The sequence below is a fragment of the Capra hircus genome, chromosome 19, assembly GCF_001704415.2.
Source record: "Capra hircus breed San Clemente chromosome 19, ASM170441v1, whole genome shotgun sequence".
Taxonomy (NCBI): domain Eukaryota; kingdom Metazoa; phylum Chordata; class Mammalia; order Artiodactyla; family Bovidae; genus Capra; species Capra hircus.
The window spans coordinates 42,301,359-42,327,711 of NC_030826.1; the positions used below are offsets into that span (position 1 = coordinate 42,301,359).

The 26,353-nt window shown below is 46.3% G+C and overlaps 2 protein-coding genes across 2 annotated transcripts; one reads left to right on the plus strand and one right to left on the minus strand.

Moving 5' to 3' along the window:
* Nucleotides 314–21,178, minus strand: FAM134C (family with sequence similarity 134 member C). The gene is made up of 9 exons (XM_005693858.3): nucleotides 20,813–21,178; nucleotides 8,584–8,690; nucleotides 7,456–7,486; nucleotides 6,423–6,549; nucleotides 5,687–5,771; nucleotides 4,735–4,872; nucleotides 3,658–3,740; nucleotides 2,899–3,031; nucleotides 314–2,497 (listed from the first exon to the last, which is right to left on the minus strand). The coding sequence occupies exons 1-9, from the start codon at nucleotides 21,049–21,051 to the stop codon at nucleotides 2,040–2,042; spliced, it is 1,401 nt and encodes a 466-aa protein (XP_005693915.2). The 5' UTR covers nucleotides 21,052–21,178; the 3' UTR covers nucleotides 314–2,039.
* TUBG1 (tubulin gamma 1) lies at nucleotides 21,342–26,089 on the plus strand. Its single transcript, XM_018065137.1, has 11 exons — nucleotides 21,342–21,519; nucleotides 21,842–21,954; nucleotides 22,157–22,324; nucleotides 23,202–23,270; nucleotides 23,562–23,641; nucleotides 24,065–24,191; nucleotides 24,429–24,515; nucleotides 24,615–24,764; nucleotides 25,117–25,269; nucleotides 25,353–25,514; nucleotides 25,694–26,089. The coding sequence occupies exons 1-11, from the start codon at nucleotides 21,471–21,473 to the stop codon at nucleotides 25,889–25,891; spliced, it is 1,356 nt and encodes a 451-aa protein (XP_017920626.1). The 5' UTR covers nucleotides 21,342–21,470; the 3' UTR covers nucleotides 25,892–26,089.

Below are 26,353 nucleotides of genomic sequence, written 5' to 3' on the forward strand. Positions count from 1 at the left end.
ATTACCTCAAATCTCATTAGCCTTTGAAACCTGTACTTCTCTTCACACGTTTAGCGGACAATATTAAGAATTAGAAATGCTGAAACTGCAGGTTAGATGCTGGCCAGGAGTGCCAGTTATGCTCCTATCTGGGCTTCCCTGGAGATGGGGGTAGCCTCCTACCATGGTGATTTTTCTGGCCGTCACAAAACAAAAAACCAAGGATGGGCAAGTGGGTCCCTCACACACTGGGCTTCTTTGAGGCTGTCACCTCCTCTAACATCTCAGATTAGCAAGACGTTTCAAGGCTAAGACACCATTCAACGTAAGTCTCTTAAAGGTTGTTCTCATACAAGATTTATTCCCCAGCACCCCTCCCACCCACATCCCCATCCGGATTCACAGTGGAGGACTAAGGAGATTCAGAGCAGGATCCGCAGGTACAAAACACACCTTCCAAAGATTTTGCTCTCCTTCCTTTTCTCCCTCCTACCAACTCCCAAGGCTTGAAGCTACACACACTCATGCAAACGCACAAAATCCCACTCCTTTCCCACACCTCCTGTTTTCTTCCACATCAGAGCTCACCTGTAAGACATCTGGGCTCTGAGAAGAGAGGTGTCCTAAAGTCTGAGAACCCTAAGGTGAGGGAGAGGCTGTTACTCTAAACTTCACACAAAGGGAAGTGACTGAATCAGACACCAAGCTCTTCTCTCCTCTCACCGTTGACTATTTTCACTCCCTGGCCTCTACCTTGTCCATCAACCAAGAGCAAACACGTTAGTGCACTCCCACTTGCAGCACGTGAAAACGGGCTCTGTCCAACATCCATCACCCAGGTGCAGGGTGTTGGAGGGAGTGGTCCCTGAGGATCAGCAAAGGGTTAATTTATGTGGAGGGAAAGATGATTAGGAGAATTTGGCTTGAGCTCTGATTGGGGAGGCATGGGTTTAGAACTAATGATCATTTTGTTTTTGTCTCACATGATTTTTACTAGGGGGAGTAAAACAGATACCCCATACAGGGGTTTCTGCTGATTACAGACACATTCTTGCTAACTGGGCTCATCTTAAAAGAGGCCCTGCCAAACTGGGCAGTTGAAAACGAAATTATTAAAGGAGCTGAACAGAGGGTAAGAAGAGCTGGTGCAAGAAGAGCTGGTGGCTCCTGGGATGAATGCCACTGAGCCGTCTGTAAAGTGCTACTCTGACATGGCCTGTGTGGGACTATTGCTTCTCCAAAGGAGGAGCAGGGGAAGGAACGGGAACACAGAAATAGGTATGGAATGGTATGGTATTGCTATGCTTGTTGCTCAGGCTGATGGGCAAATGGAGCCAGGGGTTAGCAGCACCAAAAATAATCAAGCAGCTCCAAAACAGTGAGTGAGTCTGGGAGCTACAGAGGCGTTCACCCTCCCAACCCACTGACCCCACAGCCCAAAGTAATGTGGAAGAGGCCCACCCACACCTCATGTTCACATTCTAAAACTTCACAAGCAAGATTCTGGAGCACTAGGGGGTAGGCCTCAAGAAATGAGGATGGGCTGAGGCAAGGGGAGCAGGCCTGCTCTGCAGAACCAAAGGACAAGTTTGCTTAGAAAAAAGCAAATCAACCATGGCTTAGCAAAAGAGGACAGTAAAACTCTTCCAGCTGCCTGACTTGGAGCTCTAGGGAGATGATAAATGGAGGGAGGAAGGGATCTATTCACTGAGGGCCTCTGAGCACCCAGACCTAGAAGCATACAGCAGCATCCCCTCAAAAGGGAACCAATACCCTTGACTACTTTGTTCCCCAAAAGTACCACCATCCTGATGGAGAGAAGTGTCCCTCAGGGGAGCACACTCTCACTTCGGTGACTTGAGCTCAGATATCAGCATCTAGCTGATAGCAAGGGAGTGAGTATCTTCTCTGAGTAGGCCTCTGAGCATCAGCCAGGCCACAGTGCATACATATATAATTCAGAGAGTGGGACCTGGGTTCTTCCCTTGCCCCTTCACCTTAAGTGGAATGGGGAGAAAAAAAACTTAAACCACAGTGACCCCCCCAAAGGAAGTCTCTCCTCAGTGGCTCCTAGAACTGGCAGGGTCCAGCTGATTCAGCTCTGACTGGTCCAGAAGTTCAAAGTCATCCCCCTCAGCGTCAGTGTCCAGGTCTGAACTGGGTGCCCTGAGGACACCTCTGGTGGCTCTCCGGGGAGGTAGGCCAGAAGGGCCTGGCTGGGAGGCCTCTGACAGGGCCAGCTGGATCATGCCCTGTGAAACCAGGCTAGCAAGGTTGCTGGTAAGGTTGGATCCTGCAGGCAGGGCACCAAGCAAAAGCTCTGGCAGTGCGGCCTCTTCCCGGCTGGCAGGAGGGCCCTGAGACTCCTCGGCCCCCGGTGGGACCCGGTACATCAAGCTGGGCATCCCAATGCTGGTATCGTCCTCATCATCCAGGCCAGCAGGATCCACGTTAATGGAAGGGAAGTCTGGAAGGTCTCTGGCGAAGGATTCCTCTGGATCACTGTGACCATCTAGGTCTGGGAGAACAGAGGCGTGTCTGAGACATGGCAACTGCCTGGCCTTCCTGTGCCCCAGCCCCACCACGTCAGCCCCAAATAACCAGATGTTTCCACTCTGGATTTCTGGCACTGGTCAGCCTTCCCGCTCCACTTATAGACTGCTGTTACCTTTACTGGCCAAAGAACTTCCCCTTTCTCTGCCGTGTCCCCCATGAGCTTTGATCCTGAGGCCACTAAGCGACTGAGGACTTCCAGGGGAGCAGCAGTGCCATCTGGCTGGAGCCATGCCCCTGAAGCTGCTCCGCCACCTAATCCACAGCTCGGAAAACAGGAGAGGCGGGGGTAGTGTCCCTGCTGCCTGCAAAGCTGAGCGGCAACAGTCAGAGCCAGTATCAACTTGGGTCCAAGGTTCCTCTCACCTTCAGAGCCTTCTGTTAGAGGTGTTTGGCCCCGTGAAAGGTTGAATGTACCGTTGTCTGTACAGGAGACCTCAGCATCCGAGTGCTCGGAGTCTGTGATGGCCAGTTCCCTGGCAACAGTGGAATCATCCAGCTGAGGAAAAGACAAGACCAACAAGCATGAAGAAACGGTGCCAGCAGAAACAGGTGCAGTTTGCCACTTACAGCTTCACCAGTGAGCTGGCCCCAAAGGCTACCCCTAAGGCTAACAGTGTAACCAAGGCATAGATGGCAACTTTAGTCAGAATCCTGACCCCTTTCAGGCTGCTCCCCCAGGGAAAACACTCTTTCATCAATCTTGAGCCCAGGAAGGAAAGCAGCCTTGAGAGTCAACCCGCCACTTATACTCTGAAGCAAATAACTGACCCAGAGAATACTTTTCACAGGTGGCTGGGAGGATATGCACAGGTTACCGCTTGACCTAAGGCAAGCTGGGCTGTTTAAAGAGCGATCAGGTCAGTTGCAGAAGTTCTGCCCTGATGGCAGGGGTTAAAAGGAGACGTGGAAGAGGGTGTGCTCGTCACCAGACTCAAACTGAGATCTACATACAAAGTCCCAATATAATACTAGCTTCTCTCCTCACTGCACTTGGGAGCAGGAAGGTCCTTGGAGAGCCCACAGTGAGCCTGGAAACCTGTTTACTGTCTAAACAGGAGTACCAGATGGTAAAAAAGGAGCTAAAAAGACTGGCCAGTGAGGCAGCTCCCACACCCCAGATACCTGAGGACAGAAGGCTGCAAGCTCCTCCTCGCTGTCACTGTGGTTGTCCGCAGCACGCTCTGGGTGGAGAGCTCTGCGACGCACTGTGTAGGAAGAGCAGAAGCCATGAACACCTTCCCTTGAGGGCAAACTCCCGCCCCCTTTGAATTTCAAAGGCATTAAAGTCAGAATACCAGAGAATGAACCCCTTAAACCTACAGAACGATGTCTGAGGAAGGAGCTGCCTAAGTGGCAAAGTAAGCTGATAACATGATAACACAGGAAAGAAACCCTTTTTGTTCTGGACAGATCAACTACCAGACTTGTCAACAAGCCTCAAGATCAGATATCAGTGTGAAAAGTGAACACTACCACAGAGAAGGCGAAGGGAGACACCCCACCTGGCTGAGTCAGGCTGTGAGGAGTGGTGCTGTTCAGCTGGCTGCGCCGGGCAGAGCCGGGCCTTGGCGCTCGTGTGCAGGGCTCTTAGAAGGCCAGGGCTTAATGCAGACCCAGCCTGACTGCACCACGGAAGAGAGGGAAAAGTCCACTTGCCTGTTGTTTGTGGGTTGGAGGATCTCAGGCTAGTACACACCAGGCTTCAGAAGCCAGTTTTCAATCGCTTTGGGAAAGCAGCTTTCAGGAGTGAACAGAGGCCCAGCTGAGGAGTTTAAAAGACCTACTCTGCCATTTACTAACCGTGAGCTTTAGTTTCCCCAACCAGAAAAGGAAAATACCACCCTCTTTTTAAGGGTGTTGTACAGACAACGTATGCAAAGCAGCCAGCTCAGTGCTTGGGCACAGGGGACGTGCTTCATAAAAAGCAGCTAACACTGGGAATATCTTCACTGTCTTTTATATGACTTGGGAGAACTTTTCTCATATTTGTTTAAAATGGGAGTGTCTAGAATTCCAAAGGGAAAAACTGTTAAGCCTGCAGAGATTTCCCTAGAGTAGATCATCACTTTTACCTACCACCCCCCTATACAGCAACCACATCCCACTTCTCCACGTTCAAGGACCTATGATGCCAAACCTCTGGGCTTCTCCTTCTCCCCCAACTGCCCAAATGGACGGGAGGTTCCCCTGGACACTTACATTGTCTCTCTCTCTGCTTGGACATCATGTAGCCACGAACGCTGAAGTCCAGCCGCTGCAGTGCGGGCTTCAGCCGCACATATACTCGGTCCCACAGCCGGTGGTACACAGCGAGGGGCCACATCATGACAGTGACAACTGAGAGGAGTGAGAAAGAGTGGTGAAATGGAGGAAGGGCTGCATACACAGTCCTGACTGTCCCTCCGCTGTGTGTCCTTAGGGCTGGGACCCAGTGTGGAACGGTCCTGCCTAATTCTGCAGGTCATCTTCACCAGGTGAAGATCTGGGGTCAGAGACTTCTGTAGCCCCAACAGCACCATGCACAGTGGACTATGCCGCTGACGCATCAAGGGCAGAATCAGTGCTGTCACCTGCATATGGGTGTCACCGAGCATCAACAAGACCAGATGCTAACGACGCCTCGGCAGCCACACAACGTCATTCGAGCTTCTGCTATTTAATCACCAGGGTCATCACTGCTCAGTTCTTCCAGCCTCAGGTAGACAGAGTTCATGCCAATATGAAGTTAACTACATTTACAAAACTGCTCTGGGGGGGTAGGGTGGGGGGAAGTGCTCCAGGTAAACAGAACCTAGTAACCTACAGAGTAAACAGAATCTAGAACAGAATCCTAAGAGTTATGTCCTACTGTTACACAATACACTGACTCTAAAAATTCCCTCCTGAAATAGGGACAGACAGTCCTTTCTTTATAGCTGGTTAGTGGACCCTTGTCAGTTTCTAAAACTTGGTAAGAAAAGGACTTTATATGTAGGAGCTTGACACAGGTAAGAAGAAAGGTATTTTCATGACTCTAAACAGGACATGAAAATTAAAAAGGTCATTTCCTGGAGAACAAAAATATAAAAGTTCTCTCTCTAGACAAAGTTAGCTACAGCTAGAAAAGCTATGAGTATGTTAAGCTTGTGGGGGAGGTATATACCATACTTACGAATTAAGTAGGAGAGCAGGAGCCCAGGGATGTAGCGGCCCAAGACAGCCAAAAAGGTCAGTATCCCACAGCTCAGCAAGCAGAACTAGGGATGTCAGGAAACAATATTAAGTTTCTGCCATATGGCAGGGGATGGGGTGGGGATGTGGGGCAGGTAAGATGGAGATGTGATTGAAATGATTTTTTATGACCTCTGAATAAAGCATGGACATGTCAGAATGACATGTACCTAGCCACTGCTGCTGCTGGTGATTCTGCTGGGGAGGAAAGGGAGCATGTCCACTTCTATTCAAACTCTTCTCACATGGCTAACCCCACAGGGCTGCACCTTTCGTGCTGGGAAATGGTTTGAATAGGACTGAGCCAAAAATTCTCTCTGAAAACAAGTGCTGGTGGTGGGCTTTTTTAAGGCAAAGTAAAATAAAATGAAAAAACTCAACCACTTACCACATGTCTAATATGACACAGAATGCACACAAGCAAGCTTTCTTTCCCATCTTGGGGCAGGAGGACGGCCTAATCTAAGTGGCAAGCACCTGAAGGAGTCATCGAGCTCTTGCCTTAGTCCTAGTGGCTGGTCAGAAGCCCCTTCCTATGACTTCCCTTGTCTCTACCAGCACCATGGTCTTTTCGTTCTTGAATGAGGATAGGTAGTAAAAGGTAAAAGGGCTGTTTCAGTTTAGCATGAACTGAACTGAGAAGCCAGAAATAAGAGTGAAAAAGGGAAGAGTCTTACCTTGCCTGGGTTTTGCTTTTTGAAAAGCAAAAGATTCCTTATGAAAATGGTCCCACTAACCCAGACTTCAGCTACGTGGTGGCAGAGCTCGGGCACGCTGAGCAACCGAGGGTGCACAAAACCCCAGCTATGGGAAAGAGAAGGGGGAGCTGTGAAAGGAGGGTGCTGAGGGTTCCCCCCCATCTCACTGTGAAGGCAGCCGATGGTTCCGGGTTTAAATAGGGGCTGGGGAGTGGCTAGCCCGAGGTGCTCTAGAGGTGAAGCACGACTTTCTTCTTGGCTCTCCAGGTTGAAACTTGAATTTAAGGACTAGGAGGGCAAACTTGTTCTGACACCTCCATCCTGAGCCAGCAGCCCAATCCACATGTGTAAACCTGCCACCAGCTCCTAGGCCCTTTGTGCTTAAAAGCATCTTTCCTGTGCTCAGACTATTGCAATTCACTGTGATTGCAATCCAGGAGAAAACGTAAAGCACAGTCTGACAGCACTGCGGCAGGTGAGGTGGAGCCAATGGATGTGCCCCTTAGAGAGAAAACAAATAAAACAAAACCAAAACAAACCCAGCAGAGACAATCCAACATATGACATGAATGAACTGAAAAATGAAAGCAGGAGCTGTAAGCCACAAGAGGGATCTTTGGCTTGCTGATGCCAGAAACGAATGTGTTTTCTGACCAGGAACTTTAAACGGCCAAAGTTCACAGAAAACACTAAATGGCCTGGTTTTTATAAAAGCCAGAGACAAATGAGGTAAGTTGCCTCTAAGTTTTTACACAGGCTGAATAATTCCTTGGTACGTCAGCATGCTAATGCTGCTTTCTCAGAAATGTCTCTTACAAGTACCACAGGACACTGAGCATCTCAACCTACTGCTGCCTGAACTTTAGGATTTGTTAAAATGATTATTTGCAACAGACTAGGTTCTCAGCTTCTAATCTGTATCCAGAACATGGAGTTAACAACCTGTAACCAGAATATTACAACAAGAGAATCAATCAGAGCAACAAAAAGGGATTTAATTAGCATTCCATACCTCTCATTGTCTAACGCGTCGGGTCTTGGCACTACAATATTAAAACAAACACCAGCATTAGTTGGTAGGGAAAACAAAACATGAAAATGTTAGGCTGTTGGTCTGATAGCTCAAGTTTTAATAGGTTTGGAGAAAAGGAAAAACAGTAACAGCCAATAAAAAGGAGACACCATGTTACAGCGCCAGTTAGGGAGCTACAGACACGGGAGTGAGGGCGATGCCCGCTCATTTCTCCGGCAGGATGGGGTGGGAGCGCAAACGGCGCATTAGGGCCCCTTCTGATTACTGCAGCTGAGAGCCTAGGTGCACACACAGAGTTCATCCCACCCAGCCCTCAAGTGTGTCTGGGTTGCTCGTATGCATCAATGTATGCCAGGTCATGAGGGCATGTTATGACTACTTTAACTCTGGAAACCTGCTATTCAAAAAGACCCATTAACTACAATCAGGGATGAAAGGTCTTCTGACATTCACCAGCCATAGGACAGGCGGGTGAACTATATGATTCCTTGAAGTCTCTGCGAAATAGGATGGTAATGTATTTAAAAACTGTACCCTCTGGTTTGAATATTCTGCCAGCACTTCAAAAATAACGTGTTCAACCTACATCAATTTTCCTGACTCTCACTCTCCACCAAACCAACTGCCCAGCCTGCCGCTGCCTACCTCTGCTAACTGTAATGCCACTCTTACTCCTCTCCTCGCTCCAAAATCCCAAAGCTGCTGTTATTCCTTACTCCCCTAACCTCCTATTTATCAGTATTTTTAAACAATTTAAAAGAAATCCCTGAGAGGCAAATTGATACTGCCTTGGTAACGATGCAGTATCCAGTGAGGAAAATTATTTAACAACTTGAGGACTATTTATTCCTCACGCCAATTATGAAGGAAAGGATATCTCAGGTGGTGGATACAGATTTCCTGAGCTTCACAACAATGGGAAGGACAGAATTCAGCTCTAAGGAACTGGGGGTGGGGCACTAGCCCTTCAAGTGTCTCCTAAAGCAAATAATTCAGACTTCAAAAGCTATTCCCAGCTTCACATACTCCTCCAGAAACTCCTAAAACTACAGGTAAAAATGACAGACAATTTCTGGTTCAGAATGTTCCAAATCCTACCAAGCTCACCTTTTATTTCAGGCCAGATTTTGTTCTTCCATTGATCTATACACACAATAATCATTGAGCTGAATGCAAGTAAAAACACAAGACGAAGGGATGTCAGGGCAAAGAACCTAAAGGGAAGGAAAAAGAGAAGATCATTACCCACTTAAGCTAATTTCATAAAAGACCATATGTGCACTACTGGTTCTGTGGTAAACAGACTTAAGCGTTAGCTATACACCTTGAGAAAAATCACTTAAAGTCAATGGACTTTAGCTATTTTACCTACAGTGTAGAGATAAGAATTTGCTTCTGCAAAGGCAAATGACTAAATCAAATAAACTAAGAGCCGCTTTCAACTTTCAAGTCTGTGATTCTATTAATTTCAAGAAGAAATTCATCTTTTTTCTTGTCTGTTTTCTGCCACACTGCATGGCTTATGGGATCTGAGTTCCCAACCAGTGACTGAACCTGGGCCCTCAGCAGTTAAAGCTCAGAGTCCTAACCACTGGACAGCCAGGGAATCCCCGAAATTCATTCTCGAACTGAACAAGTTTTGATGAAAACATCTTTCTATAAAATTAGACCCTGGTTCAGGGCAATAAAGTGACAGAGGTGCATTAAAGAACAGCTAACTCAATCAGACATCCTTTTTCAGATAAAGAACAAAGGCTCAAAAAAGTGAACCACCTTGGTCAAGGACACATAGAAAGTGAGCACTAAAGCTCCATCTAAAAACCAGTTCTTCAGAATTGACATCAACCCTTCTCAAACTTCCCAGAAAACCTGACTCATTTAATGAGGAGAACATTACTGATACCAAAGCCAGACAAAACACTACAAGAAAACTGCAGTCCAATACACGTTATGAATATAGAGGCAAAAATCCTCAATAAAATATTATCAACATGAATTCAGCAGCATATTAAAAGGATTTTATACACCATGACTAATTCCAGGCATTTATCCCAGGAACGCAAGGGTGGTTCAAGATACAAAAATCAACAACTGTAATGTATCGCATTAACAGAATGAAGGAAAAGCTAATTATTATTTGAAGGAATAAATATGGTTGCATAAAGAGATGTTTACAAAAAAATTGGGGAAATCAGAACACTGACAGTCGATCTGAAAATGTTAAGGAATTATTGTTAATTTGGGGGGATATGATGATATTATGGAAGTTATGTTTTTAAAGAGTCCCTATCTTTTAGAGATACATACTAAGATATTTATGAATGGAATGACATATTTGGGATTTCTGTCAAAACAATAGCCTGCCAAGGGGCAAAGGATGTGAAAGAAGAAGAAATAAGACTGACTGAGTTCTTCACTGCTGAAGCTGGGTGATGAGTACATGAAATTCTTTATGCTCTCCTCTCTACTTCTGTATATATTTAAAATCTTTCACAATAAAATTTTTTTTCAAAAAAAAAAAAAAGACTGGTTCTTATGAGTCTTTCTATGATCCAAGTCAAAAGCCTTCAGGGCAGTGCCCTGCAGAGTGTCTGTAGTCCAGTGATTTTACCAGACTGTCAGGAATTAAGTACAAAAACTGAAAGCAAGAATTTAGTAATTTTTATAGCAATTTGACCAAGTAATTTTGAACATAAGGATATATTTGGGTTTGTATTTTGTGTGCCCTTTTAACTTATCTAGTAACTTATTTATATTGCATTTTACAAAAATATTGATCAGATATAGACCGGGGAAAATGACAACACTAGTCCTTCACTAAAGATGGTTTGAGAAACAACTGTTCTAAGATCTTTGTTGTTGTTGTTTAGTTGCTAAGTTGTGTCCGACTCTTTGCAAATCCATGGACTGTAACCCACCAGGCTACTCTGTCCGTGGGATTTCCCAGTCAAGAACTGGAGTGGGTTGCCATTTCCTTCTCCAGGGATCTTAACAACCCAGGAATCAACCCCGCGTCTCCTGCACTGACAGGCAGATTCTTTACCACTGAGCCACCAAGGAACTGAGGGAGGCCAGACACATCACCAGAGCAGCAGTTCAGCAGGGCAGTGAGGTATGGCTTTTAAAGCTAGATTGACTCGCGTCCATTCTCTGAACAGGCACTCTTAGTTGTATGACTCTGAGTAACTTAGCTTAAACCTCCTTAAGCCTCAGCTTCCTCATCTATATGTGATATTAACAATAATAAATCATGCAGGACTGTTTGTAGGTATTAGAAACAACATGCGTAAATCACTTATGAAAGTATCATAGTTGGCTTCCCTGGTGCTCAGTGGTAAAGAATCCGCCTGCCAATGCAGAAGAGAGAGAGTCACTCTCTGGTCCAGGAAAATCCCACATGCTGTGGAGCAACCAAGCCTGTGCGCCACAGCTACTGAGCCTGTGCTCTGGAGCACGGGAGCTGCAGCTACTGAGCCCACATGCCCTAGGGCCCGTGCTCCTCAACAGGAACAGGCCACTGTAATGACGAGCCTGGGCACCTCAACTAGAGAGAGTAGCCCCTGCTCACCGACACTTGAGAAAAGCCTGCACGTCCACAAAGACCCAGCAGAGGCAAATATAAACAAATAAAACTATCTTTAAAAATACCATGGTTGATCTTGCTAAAAAGACAAGAAAATACAAACAAGGCACCTATATATGCCCAATATATATGTCCTATTCAATTTTACAAAGGAGCAGTATTATTAGCTATCATCACAGCAACTGATCAAACGAGAATAAGGATGACCAAGAGATCATTCATGGTTATAGACGATCTCATCTTCTCAATACAACACATGACCTAATGACCTGACATATTCACAGAATACCATACTAAGAGTATAATCCTTTTTTTTTTTTAAAGCTGTATCTGTGTGTATCTATGAATACACATATGCATGCAGGGACTGTCAGAGGAACTTTAATTTTGGTCTCTAGATGTTTTACACTGTTTTCAATAAACATGAATCCATGTTATGTATTTTAAACAACACAAAAAGTGAGGGATGGAAGAAACCAAGAACTTACAGAAACCCAGTCATTCATGGCAACCCTATTCCAGTATTTCCACCCCATCACTTCAAGGATACTGTAATTATACAAGAAATTAAAGAATGAAAGTAGTTTAACAGGAGTAAGCCTCAAGAGCTGCCCCAAGGCCATTAATCTTCTCTCCAAAGCCAGTTCATCACCTCAACAAACAAGGAAGTTTAACAAGGCCAGGGATAAGGGCTGAGAGCATCTTGCGCCCCCGAGCTGTTGCTTCTATGTCCCAGCACCACGATGTGGCACAACTCTCTGTTCTCTGAAATACCTGGGAGGGCTCTTGAGGGAGGCAATCCAGACTGTCTGCAATTTCCACTTTCCAGATCACAACTGCTAATGCAAATACAAACTGGGGTAGAGAAAGGATACTAAACTTTCCTAAGAAACGTCAGTTTTTCAAAGATGATGGCAATAAAAATACAGTTTCTCGAAGAGCTGAACTCTTTCAGTAGTCTGTTCGAGCCCCCACCTATGCTTCAACTCAATTCAAACATTTATTAATTGCCTACTATATGCTGAGGCCTTATGGTAAGTAGGCCAGTTACAGAAAAGAGTAACACATGGACCTTATTCTCAAGTGGATTTGTGTCAGTACATGTTTGTAACATAGCATGATAAGATAACAATAACAATGAGGACATCTAAGCTGGGATTTGAAATGGTAGGACAACACAGGAAAAGAGTGTGAGAAAGGAGAGGATATTCAGAGAGGGAGAACAGTCAGCTGGCATAACATATTTAGGGAACTACAAGTAGTCTGACAGAACTCAAACATAAAGAACAGAGGGAGAGGATGAGTATGGGGAGAGAGGAAGAAGTCAGATTATGAGGGACTCTTTATGACAAAGGGTACTGAATTTTATCCTGCACATAAAGATGAATCAGCAAAGAGTTTTACACATGGTGTATTTGCTGGATCATGAAGGCTAAAACTGTGAGCACCTTCTTGAACCAGATTAATCCCAGTCGATAATGCAATTTTAGAGCCAGACACAGGATAACCTTTCCTTGAACAAGCCAACGCAGAAATTTAAGAGGAAGAAAAGCTTTTCTATGAATGAAAGTCGCTCAGTCATGTCTGACTCTTTCTGATCCCAGAGACTATACAGTCCATGGAATTCTCCAGGCCAACTGCATTACTGACCAGGATTAATCTGGTTCAAGAAGATGCTCACAGTTTTAGCCTTCATGATCCAGCAAATACACCATGTGTAAAACTCTTTGCTGATTCATCTTTATGTGCAGGATAAAATTCAGTACCCTTTGTCATAAAAGGTCCCTAATGATCTGGAGTGGGTAGCTCTTCCCTTCTCCAGGGGATCTTCCCAACCCAGGGACTGAACCCAGGTCTCCCACATTGCAGGTGGATTCTTTACCAGTTGAGTCACAAGGGAAGCCCAAGAACACTGGAGTGGAAATCCCTTCTCCAGCAGATCTTCCCAACCCAGGAATCCAACCAGGTATCCTGAATTGCAGGTGGCTTCTTTACTAACGGAGCTGTGAGGGAAGCCCCAGGTAAAATAACAATTCTTGGAAAAATAGCTTCTTCCATATAGATAAAATCTTAATTAATGGAAAGTTCACCTCAAACCACTAGAGTTGATCTCTTCCAGGTACCTGCATGCATGCATGCTAAGTCACTTCAGTTGTGTCTGACTCTATGGGACCCTATGGACCCTGCCAGGCTCCTCTGTCCATGGGATTCTCCAGGCAAGAGTACTGGAGTGGGTTGCCATTTCCTCCTCGAGGGGATCTTCCCAATCCAGGAATTGAACCAGCATCTCTTACATCCTCTGCACTAGCAGATAAGCTTCTTATCACTAGCACCACCTGGGAAGCCCCCTCCAAGGTACCTGAAAGTGAAACTGCAAGTCGCTCAGTGAGTCCAGCTCTGTGACCCCATGGACTCTACAGTCCATGGAATTCTCCAGGCCAGAATACTAGAGTGGGCAGCCTTTCCCTTCTCCAGGGGATCTTCCCAACCCAGGGATTGAACCCAGGTCTCCCACATTGCAGGTGGATTCTTTACCAGCTGAGCCACAAGGGAAGCCCCAAAATTTTAAGTCACTCAGTCATGTCCGACTCTTTGCAATCCCATGGACTATACAGTCTATGGAATTCTCCAGGCCAGCATACTGGAGTGAGTAACCTTTCCCTTCTCTAGGGGATCTTCCCAACCCAGGGATCAAACCCAGGTCTCCCGCATTGCAGGCGGATTCTTTACCAGCTGAGCCACCAGGGACGCCCAAGAATACTGGAGTGGGACGCCTATCCCTTCTCCAGCAGATCTTCCCAACCCAGGAATCGAACCGGGGTCTCCTGCATTGCAGGCGGATTCTTTACCAACTGAGCCATCAGGGAAGACAATATCAAATGTTATTAATTCCTCTAGGGGTCTATCAAATATAAAAAAATATGGATAAGTGTGTACACCTTTCCTTCGGCCTCAATACTAAATTCTTAAAAGGAAATATCAGTCTCAGATTGGTGTGTTTGGGATATATTGAAGTCACATTATACTTTTATTTTATGGAGGTAACTTGGATTCGACAAAGGATAAGATGATTGGATGGCATCACTAACTCAATGGACATGAGTTTGAGTAGGCTCTGGGAGTTGGTGATAGACAAGGAAGCCTGGCTGAAGTCCATGGGATTGCAAAGAGTCTGACACAACTGAGCGACTGAACTGAACTGCATTGGAGGCCTACCTGTTAAAAAAATAACCAACTCTGCAACTATGTACAAGGACAAGACATAATTGAAGATAAAGGACTTGGGAGATTGGTATAAGTAAGGAATGAAGACAAATAAGGGAGGATTCCTCTGGATTAGTTTCGTCCTCCAATGTCTATTTCTGCAAGCCAAAAAATTCACATACAGATATAACAGTGTACAAGCTGGATAAGACAACATGCAAAACATTTTTTCAGCAACTATAATCATCATGAGAACTTTCCAACTTAGCAAAAACAACTACAACTGCAGTCAACTCTGGATATTCACGGGCTTCCCTTGTAGCTCAGTCGGTAATCACATGTGAACTATTTAATCTGATTATTGCCCATAGCCCATTACTCCTTCTACCAACTGTAGAAGGCTCACAACAGACTTTTCCTTAATGATATTTATTTTTTTTTATTTCTAATGGCAAGCATGTTTGTAGAAGAAATTTCAGAAAATATAGTTCATAATTAAGGAAGAAAATAACAATAAAATTAATACACTATTACCAGTCTGACAAAAAAATTTTTGTTTACCCTAAATCTGGTCAAGCCTCTAGATTTAGCTACCAATTTATAGGAAACACACAGTAGAGCACAGAGGAACGTGTTAAGCCACAGGGATGCAATCAGCAAAATACAATCTGTCGGACACTTTACAGGACAAACTGGTTTCTTGCCTCAAAACAAGAAAGGAGGAGGTGGAAAAGAACTGGGGTATAGAAGACACAAAATTGGCCAAGAACTGAACATTTTTAAAGCTAGGTACATGGTGATACATAATATTATTCTGCCTGCTTATATATATGTTCTCCAATTTTCCACAGTAAAAAGCTTAAAAAATAACTAACTCATTATCCACACACATATCCCAAAATATCAAGAGAGATTATTCCCTTCAGTTAAAAAAATATTCATATATAAAATACTCCATGGAAGGATACAGGCTACCTGGTTTCAAAACATTCTCCTTCATTTAAAAATCCACAGATATGTTTTCCTTTATCACCAGAAAAGCACTGACAACTTGAGGATGATTCATTACATCATACACAGACACAATTAGTTTTTAAACCTTTCCCTAATTGAACTGAGATGCTTCCAATTTTTGAGGTAATAAAACTCTGTATCACTGAGCATAAATCTGACCTTACTTATGATTACTTTAAATGGAAGTGCTAGATCAAAAACCATTAACTATTTTAACAGCATTACAGAGATACAGTTTGCATACCATAAAATACACCTTGTAAACAGTCAAATTCAGTGTTTTTTGGTATCTCAGAGTTGCAACTATCATAATTATTTGATTCAGAACATTTTAATCACCCCCCAAAAACCCCATGCCGGTTAGCAATCACTCCTCATTTCTCCCAAGCCCTTGAAAAGGTAGTAACATTTTAAGTGTCTTAATACTGTTGCCAAATTAGTTTCCAGAAAGGCTGTCAAATTCATATTCCTATCAACCATACACCAGATTTTCCATATTTTGCCCAGAATTAAATATTATCATTTTTAAAAACCTAATAAGCAGAAATTAGTAACTCACTGCCACTTATACTAGATTTTTTATTATTAATGAATAAAAATGTATATATCCATTGATTTATTATTATTTGTTTTATCCTTTTATAAATTATCCACCCCCTTTACTAGGGGCTAAAATTCAATTAACTATCAGTCTAAATAAAATATTTATTAGAAAAACAATCTGGTATCCAGAAAAGTCATGAGAAATTCCAAAAAGAAACAATTTTTTGAGGTCAACTATGATTGTCATCATTGGTATCGGTAACTTAAAAGAGTCTGCTATAATCATAAACAAAAGAAAGATCACATGTCTATTTTCAATCAAAGAAGATACTATTTCTGGGTTTCTTTGTTATTACAGAGTAAGCTTCTCTCAGCGGCACTTCAGAACAAAGCAGCCCATCCTATAGGGACAGAAAGCCCATTATTGTACAGCACTTGCGGCTGTCTGGTTAATGAGAAAGGTAAATTAGAAAGAAAAAAAATTAACGTAACCTGTATCGTGTAGCGCTGGTTGCTGCCTGTACAAAACCAGAAATGAAACCAGCTAGCTGCAAACGACCCACCTTATGTTAATGGACAGAAAGTACCCAATCTTAAAATCAGAACAGATAAAAACTTTTGCCAAAACAGAGGCAAAAAGAAATAAAAAAAAAAAAAAAAAGGAAGCCAAGGCATCTCTGGGAATCCTCCCTGCTCAGAGAGACAGTGAAGGACTAGGAAGCCTGGCCTGCTACAGTTCATGGGGGAGCAAAGAGCTGGACACAGCTTAGCGACTGAGCAACAAGGCATCTCTGGGAGTCTTTCCTGCTACCAAAGGCAAGAACCCTCCAAAGACCATCATCAGAAACATCTGCTCAACAGATTCCATCTGAAATTTGATGTATAGATATTTTTTTCCACAGAATAAATGCCTCTACTTAATAGGCCCTCCCTTCCATTTCCTATCTCTCACTACTATTTTTCCCCCCTCAAATTCTAACCTTTTAAATCAGCATTGCAGTACAATCACTTCTTGGGTCATTTTTTTACTTGGGGTTATTTTTCCTGGGGGGGAGGGGCAGGGAGGGGAATCACCTTTTCCCATTGCAAAAACAAGAGTTTTCCTAATACCCCCTAAAATATAGTATGGTTAACTCAGACTAGTGACTCTAAAAACAGATCCCAACAGAGATCTTATCAAAGAGAAAAAAAAGTCTGTGGACTGCTCTAAATCAATATTCCTAACCACCTAGAATCACAGAATGTGAATACCTGGAAAGGAGCTCAGCAATCATCTAGCCCCAGCCCCCAGCCCCCTACTGCCTTGAACCATGTGCTTTTCATAGGAGGCAGTGCAAGGGCTTAGAGTTCACACTCCTTTCCAGGGCTCCTTTATCCTTCCCTTATCTCCTAGGAATGAGTCCAGCCAAAAGTTACTAAAACCTGTTTTTTTCTTATCCTGTCAGGATAGATTCTTGCTGACTCAGATATTCTTCCCCCAAATCACTCATTTACAGGTGCTGTTAAGGCTAACAAAAATACAGGCCTGATATTGATAAGGAAGGCCTGATATCTCTGTTATACTAGAGAAAATAACGTATAAGTGACAAGGAACAATATAGGCTAAAGATCACAATCACTGTAATTTTTCTGGAACTGGAAAAGTAAGAAGGAAAGCCTTGAAACACTGTAGGAGCGAGGCATCTCATCTATTCCTATCTTTTATGTTCTTTATTAAAATGTAAGAGGGCACATTCACAGGTACAGGAAAACCTCCACTGAGAAGACAGAACACTGAAAGTTAAGTGCTACCTACCTGAATTCTGATGATTTGTTTGTACTCCTATTCAGTCTTCTAATACCTCGAAATGTATAAAACACCTCAGTTAATGATGTATCATTATTCAAAACAAGTAATGAAAAATAAAATGCTTCAGATTTGATTTCTCTCTGACCTGCACCGAAGAGCCACCTGCATGTCCTAAATACCTTTTTAAATGAAATGAGAATAAAGCAATTACTGTTTGACATTCCTAAGCAAAATACCTACACCCATATTCAATTTGATGCTACTGGAATGTAGTCTGACTTTTATTTTGAACCTCAAATCACCTTCCACGGAAGCTCATTTCCTAAAACAAACCACGCTGTGAACTCCAATGCTAAACAGCCCTCACTTCTGGATCCTTACCACTATCAGTCAGCCGTTTTGTAACCTTCACAGGTATGAGTCCTCTCCATAAATGGTACACCCAGTTGTTCTTTCACTCTCAAGAGTCACACCCTCATTTTGTTACATCTCTCCCCCACCTACTTAGAGCCTGATGGGAATGTAACAAGAGTAAATGCCTACTGGATACACAGCAGGCAAGCTACCAGGAAATGCCAGAGATAAAGACCAATGGGCATCAATGCATTAAGAGACCCAAGAGTAGGAGAAAGGGATCTGACATTTTAAACATAGCATATTAGCAAACTTAAGTAAATGCTATTGGGAACCAGCAAATTAAAGGTAACTGTAACATTTAAACACATGTATAACCTCAGATATGCAGATGACACCACCCTTATGGCAGAAAGTGAAGAGGAACTAAAAAGCCTCTTGATGAAAGTGAAAGAAGTGAGTGAAAAAGTTGGCTTAAAGCTGAACATTCAGAAAACGAAGATCATGGCATCTGGTCCCATCACTTCATGGGAAATAGATGGGGAAACAGTGGAAACAGTGTCAGACTTTATTTTCGGGGGTCCCAAAATCACTGTAGATGGTGACTGCAGCCATGAAATTAAAAGACGCTTACTCCTTGGAAGAAAAGTTATGACCAACCTAGATAGCATACTGAAAAGCAGAGACATTACTTTGCCAACAAAGATCTGTCTAGTCAAGGCTATGGTTTCTCCTATGGTCATGTATGGATGTGAGAGTTGGACCGTGAAGAAAGCTGAACGCCGAAGAATTGATGCTTTTGAACTATGGTTTTGGAGAAGACTCTTGAGAGTCCCTTGGACTGCAAAGAGATCCAACCAGTCCATTCTAAAGATCAGCCCTGGGTGTTCTTTGGAAGGAATGATGCTAAAGCTGAAACTCCAGTACTTTAGCCACCTCATGCGAAGAGTTGACTCATTGGAAAAGACGCTGATGCTGGGAGGGATTGGGCGCAGAAGGAAGAGGGGATGACAGAGGATGAGATGGCTGGATGGCATCACCGACTCGATGGACGTTGAGTCTGAGTGAACTCCAGGAGAAGGTGATGGACAGGGAGACCTGGTGTGCTGCGATTCATGGGGTCGCAAAGAGTCAGACACGACTGAGCGACTGAACTGAACTGAACTGAACTGAAGAACAGACTTCCACCCCATACTCTAACTAGAAAATCCTTCTCAGGCAAGGATCATGTGGAAGGTCCTCTCCTCAAAAATAACAACATACATGCTACTGATCTATGTGCATTAGTAAACCCTTGCTTTATCAGAATTCATTTAAATGCTTCCAATGTTTTTATACATCAGTCAGTCACACTTTAATACAAACTGATTCATGATCAGCCCTTTTTCTAATAATACAATCCCATGGTAGGCAAAGAAGTTTTGACTTAATGGTCTGGGACTACGGTCTGGGATGTGGAGGTGAGAGGAAAAGAAGCTAAGGTCATTTGGGTAAATGCTCCAGAATGAGGTGCTACAGTTAAAAGTTTTCTGACAGAGAGCCTGGGGGAGAGTAGGTACCTGGGGATCAAGGAAGAAGCACTACCAAAAGTAAATGAACAATCCTGAAGGAAAAGTTCATCAAGTTTGCTCAAGACTCTAGAAGCAACAAATACCAGAGACTGCTGTGACACCTCTAACCCAAGTCTCCTTCAAACCAGGAGACGATTACTGTAATATATACCTCCGTAGTGTGTCTTCCTGTCAATGAACTTGGAATTATTTGTTTTGCTTCAGCTCACCGAAAACATTCTTTCAAAGAATAACAAATATTTTGGTTTTAAAACCAAGAATTTCAAGAGGAAAGATATTTTTGGCAAAAACAGTTATGTTTTGGAAACATACACTTTGTTAAGTTTCAGGCTTATCCAGAACTGCTTTATTTTTCATTCAGCTGTAGAAGCCCCCCCTACACTTGAGTTCCCTTGGAATCTGATCAGTAATACTTCCCTAGTTATGAATAAATCCAAACTCTGCTTGGCAGATTCTATGAAGACCTAAGTTCACTTCAGGAGATGACAACTCAGGGAAGCAGCAGTTCCATTTTCACACAGGATGACACAGACAGATTCTTTAAGCATATTTTTAGCCCTACTATCCCAGCTCAGAAAAACAAACACTATTAGACACCCTCAATTTCCTTGCATATAAACCGTGGTGAAGGATGCTTCTCTAATTCCTTGGAACACGGAGAAGTCGTCTTAAGTGGCTTTGAAATGGGTGAAATCCCACAATTACTATTTCATAACTGTCTTCAAAAGCTTGTAATTTTCTTTCAAGTTGCAGTTATGGAGGCTCTCAAGGACTCTCAGACTTCGCAAACTTCCTGAGTGGGCAAAAAGATGTCTATCTAACATGCTAATTCAGGTCGTTTAAGCATGTTTCCTTGTTACACCTATGGATCCCTTTTCAAGATCTCACGCCTTACTCACCTACCCCAACAATAAGTACTAAGATCTCGAGGCTGTTGAGCAGACAAGAGAAGGGAGGTGATGGCCTTAACGGGACACAGCTTCTCTTGGCTAAAATGAGGCGCCTTCGCTCACTGCGAGCGGCGCAAGATGTTACTAGAAGCTCCTGCCAGATGTGCGGGGCGAGGGTGCACGTAAAGCAGGGGGAACAACTGGAAGGCCCTAAGAACTGCGGTGCCAAAGCCTCAGGCGGGATAGAGTGGAAGGAGGTGAGACAAAATTAGGCAGGTACAGGTAGGAGCCAGTGCAGCGAAGAAAACAAAGGAGGCGAGAGATAGAGCCTTAGAGAAACCTGACGAATTCGCGCCTCGGAGGGTTTCCGAGGATCCAGTTCTCTCACCAGAAAGCCGCGTTCAGCCCCAGGCACCACAGGGCGCTCCTGGCTGGCCGCTCCCACACCAGGGCTGCCTGCACTCGGCTCAGCAGAGGCTCGTAAGGCCCCAGCACCTCCACCAGGGCCCGCTGCGCCGCCTCAACCTGCTGGTCTCGCTCCCAGGAGCCTGACATAGGGCGGCGACCCTTGAAAGTCTGACCGGAGCCTGGGCCTGGGGCCACGGCCACCCCCTCTGCCTCCGCCATCTCCCCCCGGCAGCCACAACATCCGGGGCCACGGCCCGACAATCACAATAATCTCAACTGCGCAGATGCGCGAAACGGCGAGGGAGGCTGCATCCCTGCACACGCGCCTGCGCGAAGGCCCTTGGTCGCGTACATCCCAGAAAGAAGAACACTGCGTCAAAATTACGTCCCCGGCGCCCCAATCAGGAGCTGCGCACGCGCAGTCTGCAGGGCTGAAGCCGAACGAGTAAGGAAGTGCCCTCGCCAGAACTCAGTTTTCATTGGAACAGAGGAAGTTTGGGGGCGGGGCAAGTTTTGGCGTATGCGCAGTGTAACGGGCTAGCGAGCGGCGGCTTTGCTGGCGGGAGAGGCAGCTTTTCTGTGGCGAGAGCGGTAGCTTTGCTGTAGAGAGCGGCTGCAACGCAGCTGCCAGAAGAGAGATGCCGAGGGAGATCATCACCCTACAGTTGGGCCAGTGCGGCAATCAGAGTGAGCGAACTTCCGGCCCCTCCACTAGCCAGGGTTTCTTAGGTTCTACGGGATCTCGCTGTGGGATCCTGAACTCCATCTACCCTTCCCAGAATCGTAGTTCTCCGAAAGGTGGGACATGCCTGACCCAGTATCCAGCTGCTCAACCCCAAGGGGCCCTCCTCTGCCCAGTCGCTGATATACTGCCCTTTCCTCTGACACGAGAGACTCCCGAAGCTTGACTTCCTATCGCTGGACCCAGGCATTGAGTCCCCCAGCTCCTAGTTGGAACCTGCCCAGACCCAGATATCCTCTTTCTTCCCGCCCTCGTTCCTCCCGTCAGTTGGGTTCGAGTTCTGGAAACAGCTGTGCGCCGAGCATGGTATCAGCCCCGAGGGCATCGTGGAGGAGTTCGCCACCGAGGGCACTGATCGCAAGGACGTCTTTTTCTACCAGGTGCCCCCAGGGACTTAGCCAGGGCCGGTAGTGGCCCAGGGGTTCTGAAGGGAAGGGCAGTGGCTTGGTACTGGGAAGCCCACTAGGCAGAGGAGCCAGGGAGGCTGGCTTGAAGAGGGAGGGAGGCAGGACCAGGGTTGGGAGGACTGGAGGACTGGGCAGGCCCGAGCTGATTGGGCCCATCCTAAACTCCCCTTTACAGGCAGACGATGAGCACTACATCCCGAGAGCAGTGCTGCTGGACCTGGAGCCCAGGGTGATCCACTCCATTCTCAACTCCCCTTATGCCAAGCTCTACAACCCAGAGAACATCTACCTGTCGGAGCACGGAGGAGGAGCTGGCAACAACTGGGCCAGTGGATTCTCCCAGGTCATTTGCTGTTCCCTGGCAGAAGAACTCCACTCCTGCATGGGGACTGGCCCTATGACTTCCTAAAGAGAAGATAAACCAGATGGAGAATATATGAGTGGAGAGAGAGATGTGACTGAGGGGGTTCTGAGCGAACTATGTAATGGTCATAAGAGATTGCACTCGGCTCATGCCGGATGCCAGGCCATTGTTAGTGTTTTACATAAATTAACTTACCCAGACCTTCCAACAATCCTAGAGGTAGGTACTACAGGTCCACAGTCTCTGTAGGTTTCCAGAATCCAGAAAACTCTGAAACCAAAAGAGGATTTATAACTACTCATTTAGCAGCAAAACCGAATCTCAATAGAGATAAGCTAGCTTATAGTTTCTGTTCAACTTGCTGCCACTTCTCATTCCTTTCACTAAAGAAATATTAATGTATTTGGTTAGCACCGCTCAGACCCCTGCCCCACTGATGTTCTACTTAGCTTGTGTTATACACACCATATAGCCCTCCTAGAATCTGAAATATCTGAACTCTGAAACATAATGCCCCAAGAATTTTAGATAAGGCACTGTGGACCTGTATTAGTGCCTTCATTGTACAGATGAGGAAACTGAGGTAGAGAGAGATGAAGTAGCATGCCCAGAGTCACCCGACTAACTAGACCTAGAGCTAATATAGGCATTCAGGCAGTCTGGATGTAGAGACTCTGCTCGTAACCACCAGGCTGTACTACCTTTCAGTGCAAACAAAAAGCAGGACCAGTGTGTTCCGAAAAGGACTTTTAGGTACTATAAGGAGAATGGAGGGTGGCTATTCCGAGGCCAAAGTCCTGCCCTTAGTCTTGTCGCTTAGTCCTGCCCCACTCTGATGCCCTCCATGTCTGTACAGGGAGAGAAGATCCACGAGGACATTTTCGACATCATAGACCGGGAGGCAGATGGCAGCGACAGCCTAGAGGTGAGCATCTTAGGAATGCCAGTGACGGCCAGCAGGGGACCGCTAGGCAGCACCCTTTAGAAGCCATCTGTTAGGTGTGGGACCCTCCCCGTGCAACCTTTGCACTGGACAGAAGCCACAGGGCCTAGTTGGAAATAACGAAGAGTCTGCTAATCTGTGTGTGTGGGGGGGGGGGGGGGGGAAGTGGAGGAGAGGTCTTGGGAAGATAGGAGTCCAAGAAGTTATGAGATGGGTAAAATTGGAAATCCTGCCACTTGAAACCTAGATACTGACCGCCCCTTCCCCATGCAGGGCTTCGTGCTGTGTCACTCCATCGCTGGGGGAACAGGCTCTGGCCTGGGCTCCTACCTCTTAGAACGGCTCAATGACAGGTAAGTCTGTTTTGAAGGGCAGAGAGGATTTGGTTTCCCAGGTGACTGGGAGGCCCTCCAGATAAAACCTTCCCATTCACTGGAGCAGGAAAGGGCCCTTCCGTTCCCTGCTGTATTGAGGAAGGAAAGGTACAATGACCAGGAACCCAGTCACACTGCTAGTGGTTGGAACCAGAGTCTAGAATCCCGATCTTTGATGAAGAGTCAGGGAGTAAGCCTGATTTGGAGTTAAAACTCTAGGTCCTAAGATGTCTCTCTGCCCTTCCCCCCTTTTGGGTTACAAACTGCCAAAAGTCAAGTCTCCCTTCTCTGCTGTCCTATGACCCGAACCCCAATTTCCCCATCCTGACAGTCATTAGAAGCCCCAAGTTTACCAAGCCTCTAGTCTGTTGCCCTTGACCATCCTTTCTCAAATACCACTAGGTACCCCAAGAAGCTGGTGCAGACATACTCAGTGTTTCCCAACCAGGATGAGATGAGCGATGTGGTGGTCCAGCCCTACAACTCACTGCTCACGCTCAAGAGGCTGACCCAGAATGCCGACTGTGTGGTAAGTCCTGGAGTCTCCCTTACTCCAGTCCCAACCCCCCTGTCTATTGCATCCTTTTCATGCATTTTTAAAAGTCCCATTTTGAACCTTCCTGTGCCCCAGTCTTGTTCAGGTCTCTTTTAGATGGGTCTTTCTGGCCATGAAGCACCAGGGAAATGAACCGTCATAGCCCAGACTCAGGCAGAGCTCCTGTCCTTTCTGTCCTCCTAAGTCTGACACTCTCTTCTGTTCCCCCAGGTGGTGCTGGACAACACAGCCCTGAACCGGATTGCCACAGACCGCCTGCACATCCAGAATCCCTCATTCTCCCAGATCAACCAGCTGGTGAGCCCCCCCCGCTCCTGGACTCCCTGTTTCCCGAAGCACCATCTAGGGAAGGGAGGCCCCCAGGACAAGGCCCATGACCCAACATGCTGTCCCCAGGTGTCCACCATCATGTCAGCCAGCACCACCACCCTGCGCTACCCCGGCTACATGAACAACGACCTCATCGGCCTCATCGCCTCGCTCATTCCCACGCCACGGCTCCACTTCCTCATGACTGGTTACACCCCCCTCACCACGGACCAGTCGGTAAGAGCAGCCCTCAGGCCCAGCAGGCCCTGACCAGCCTTTCCCTTCTCTCTGCTGCACCCAGAGGCCCTGCTTCCTGGCTGACTTGCTCTCCTCTCCCGCTGCCTGTGGCGCCCTGCAGGGCCCGGGCTATATGGAGTCTGCTGATGCTCCTGCACAAGGGCATGAGTTAGCAGAGCTCGGGGGGACTGAGATCGCTGATGCCTCAGTGAGGACCTGAGTCTAAGGACACTCCCCAGAGACCAGGGTCCCCTGCGTCTGATGGGGCCGTGCATCACCTCATGCTCTCTGTCCATGCGTCTCTCTCCTCGGCCCTGAGTGCCGGGCTGCCCTGTGGCTACTCTCCCCCCAGGTGGCCAGCGTGAGAAAGACCACGGTCCTGGATGTCATGAGGCGACTGCTGCAGCCCAAGAATGTGATGGTGTCCACAGGCCGGGATCGCCAGACCAACCACTGCTACATCGCCATCCTCAACATCATCCAGGGGGAGGTGGACCCCACCCAGGTAGGTGAAGCCCCTTTGTCCTACCCCCAGAGCCCATAGGGGTAGAGGAGAGGCTACCACCACCATTCCTGTGCCCACCCCAGGTGCACAAGAGCCTGCAGAGGATCCGGGAACGGAAGCTGGCCAACTTCATCCCCTGGGGCCCCGCCAGCATCCAGGTGGCCCTGTCCAGGAAGTCGCCCTACCTGCCTTCTGCCCACAGGGTCAGTGGGCTCATGATGGCCAACCACACCAGCATCTCCTCGGTGAGCCCCATAGTCATCTTCTGGTGGTTCCTTATCTCTCTACAACCCTGCTGCCCCTGCTTCTGGCTTTTTTACTGTGGGGATAGCCCAGCCTTGGTTCCCTGGCTTTCTGGGCCACATGGTTCCTTGAAGTTCTCCGTGACCCCTCTCCACCCTAAGTCCTTTTTGTTTACCCTAAGCTCTTCGAGCGGACCTGTCGCCAGTATGACAAGCTGCGGAAGCGGGAGGCCTTCCTGGAGCAGTTCCGCAAGGAGGACATCTTCAAGGAGAACTTTGACGAGCTGGACACATCCAGGGAGATTGTGCAGCAGCTCATCGATGAGTACCATGCAGCCACAAGGCCAGACTACATCTCCTGGGGCACCCAGGAGCAGTGAGTCCTCCGGACAGGGACCCTCATCTGCCTTACTGGTTGGCCCAGGCCCCGCCTGACTGACCACCCCTCAGAGCACAGATCAGGGACCTCGCACCTCTTTCTTACCAACACACTTACCCGTACTCTCTGTTGACCTGAGGACACATGTAATCTCCTTGTGAGACTGTTTATGTTTAATAAAGCACTGGATGTAAATCAAGTCACTGGACTTTGAAGTCTCGGGGAACTGGAAGAGGGGGGTGCCTGTTCTTTCTCCATCATTCTGATGGGGTCTTTCTCTACTTCCTACACCTTCAACTCTAAGCAAATGGCCTCCTCTAGCTTTTCCCTCCCTTGCTTAGTATTGGAGAACATGGGTGGGCTGACTCACCTGAGACATTCCTTTTCAGGGCAAACAGGCCCACAAACACTGCCTTGCTCTCCTGACACCCTGTATCCCAGTTCCTCCCACCCTCCACCTCCC

Coding starts and splice junctions, on each gene's coding strand:
- FAM134C (XM_005693858.3), bottom strand. CDS start 21,051: ATGGCGGAGGCAGAGGGGGTGGCCGTGGCCCCAGGCCCAGGCTCCGGT. Junction 8,691..20,812: donor GGGCTGAACGCGGCTTTCTG/GTGAGAGAACTG, acceptor CCTTCCCTTTAG/GTTCTTTGCCCTGACATCCC. Junction 7,487..8,583: donor AATCTGGCCTGAAATAAAAG/GTGAGCTTGGTA, acceptor TTAATATTGTAG/TGCCAAGACCCGACGCGTTA.
- TUBG1 (XM_018065137.1), top strand. CDS start 21,471: ATGCCGAGGGAGATCATCACCCTACAGTTGGGCCAGTGCGGCAATCAG. Junction 21,520..21,841: donor GGGCCAGTGCGGCAATCAGA/GTGAGCGAACTT, acceptor TCCTCCCGTCAG/TTGGGTTCGAGTTCTGGAAA. Junction 24,516..24,614: donor TCTCCCAGATCAACCAGCTG/GTGAGCCCCCCC, acceptor TGCTGTCCCCAG/GTGTCCACCATCATGTCAGC.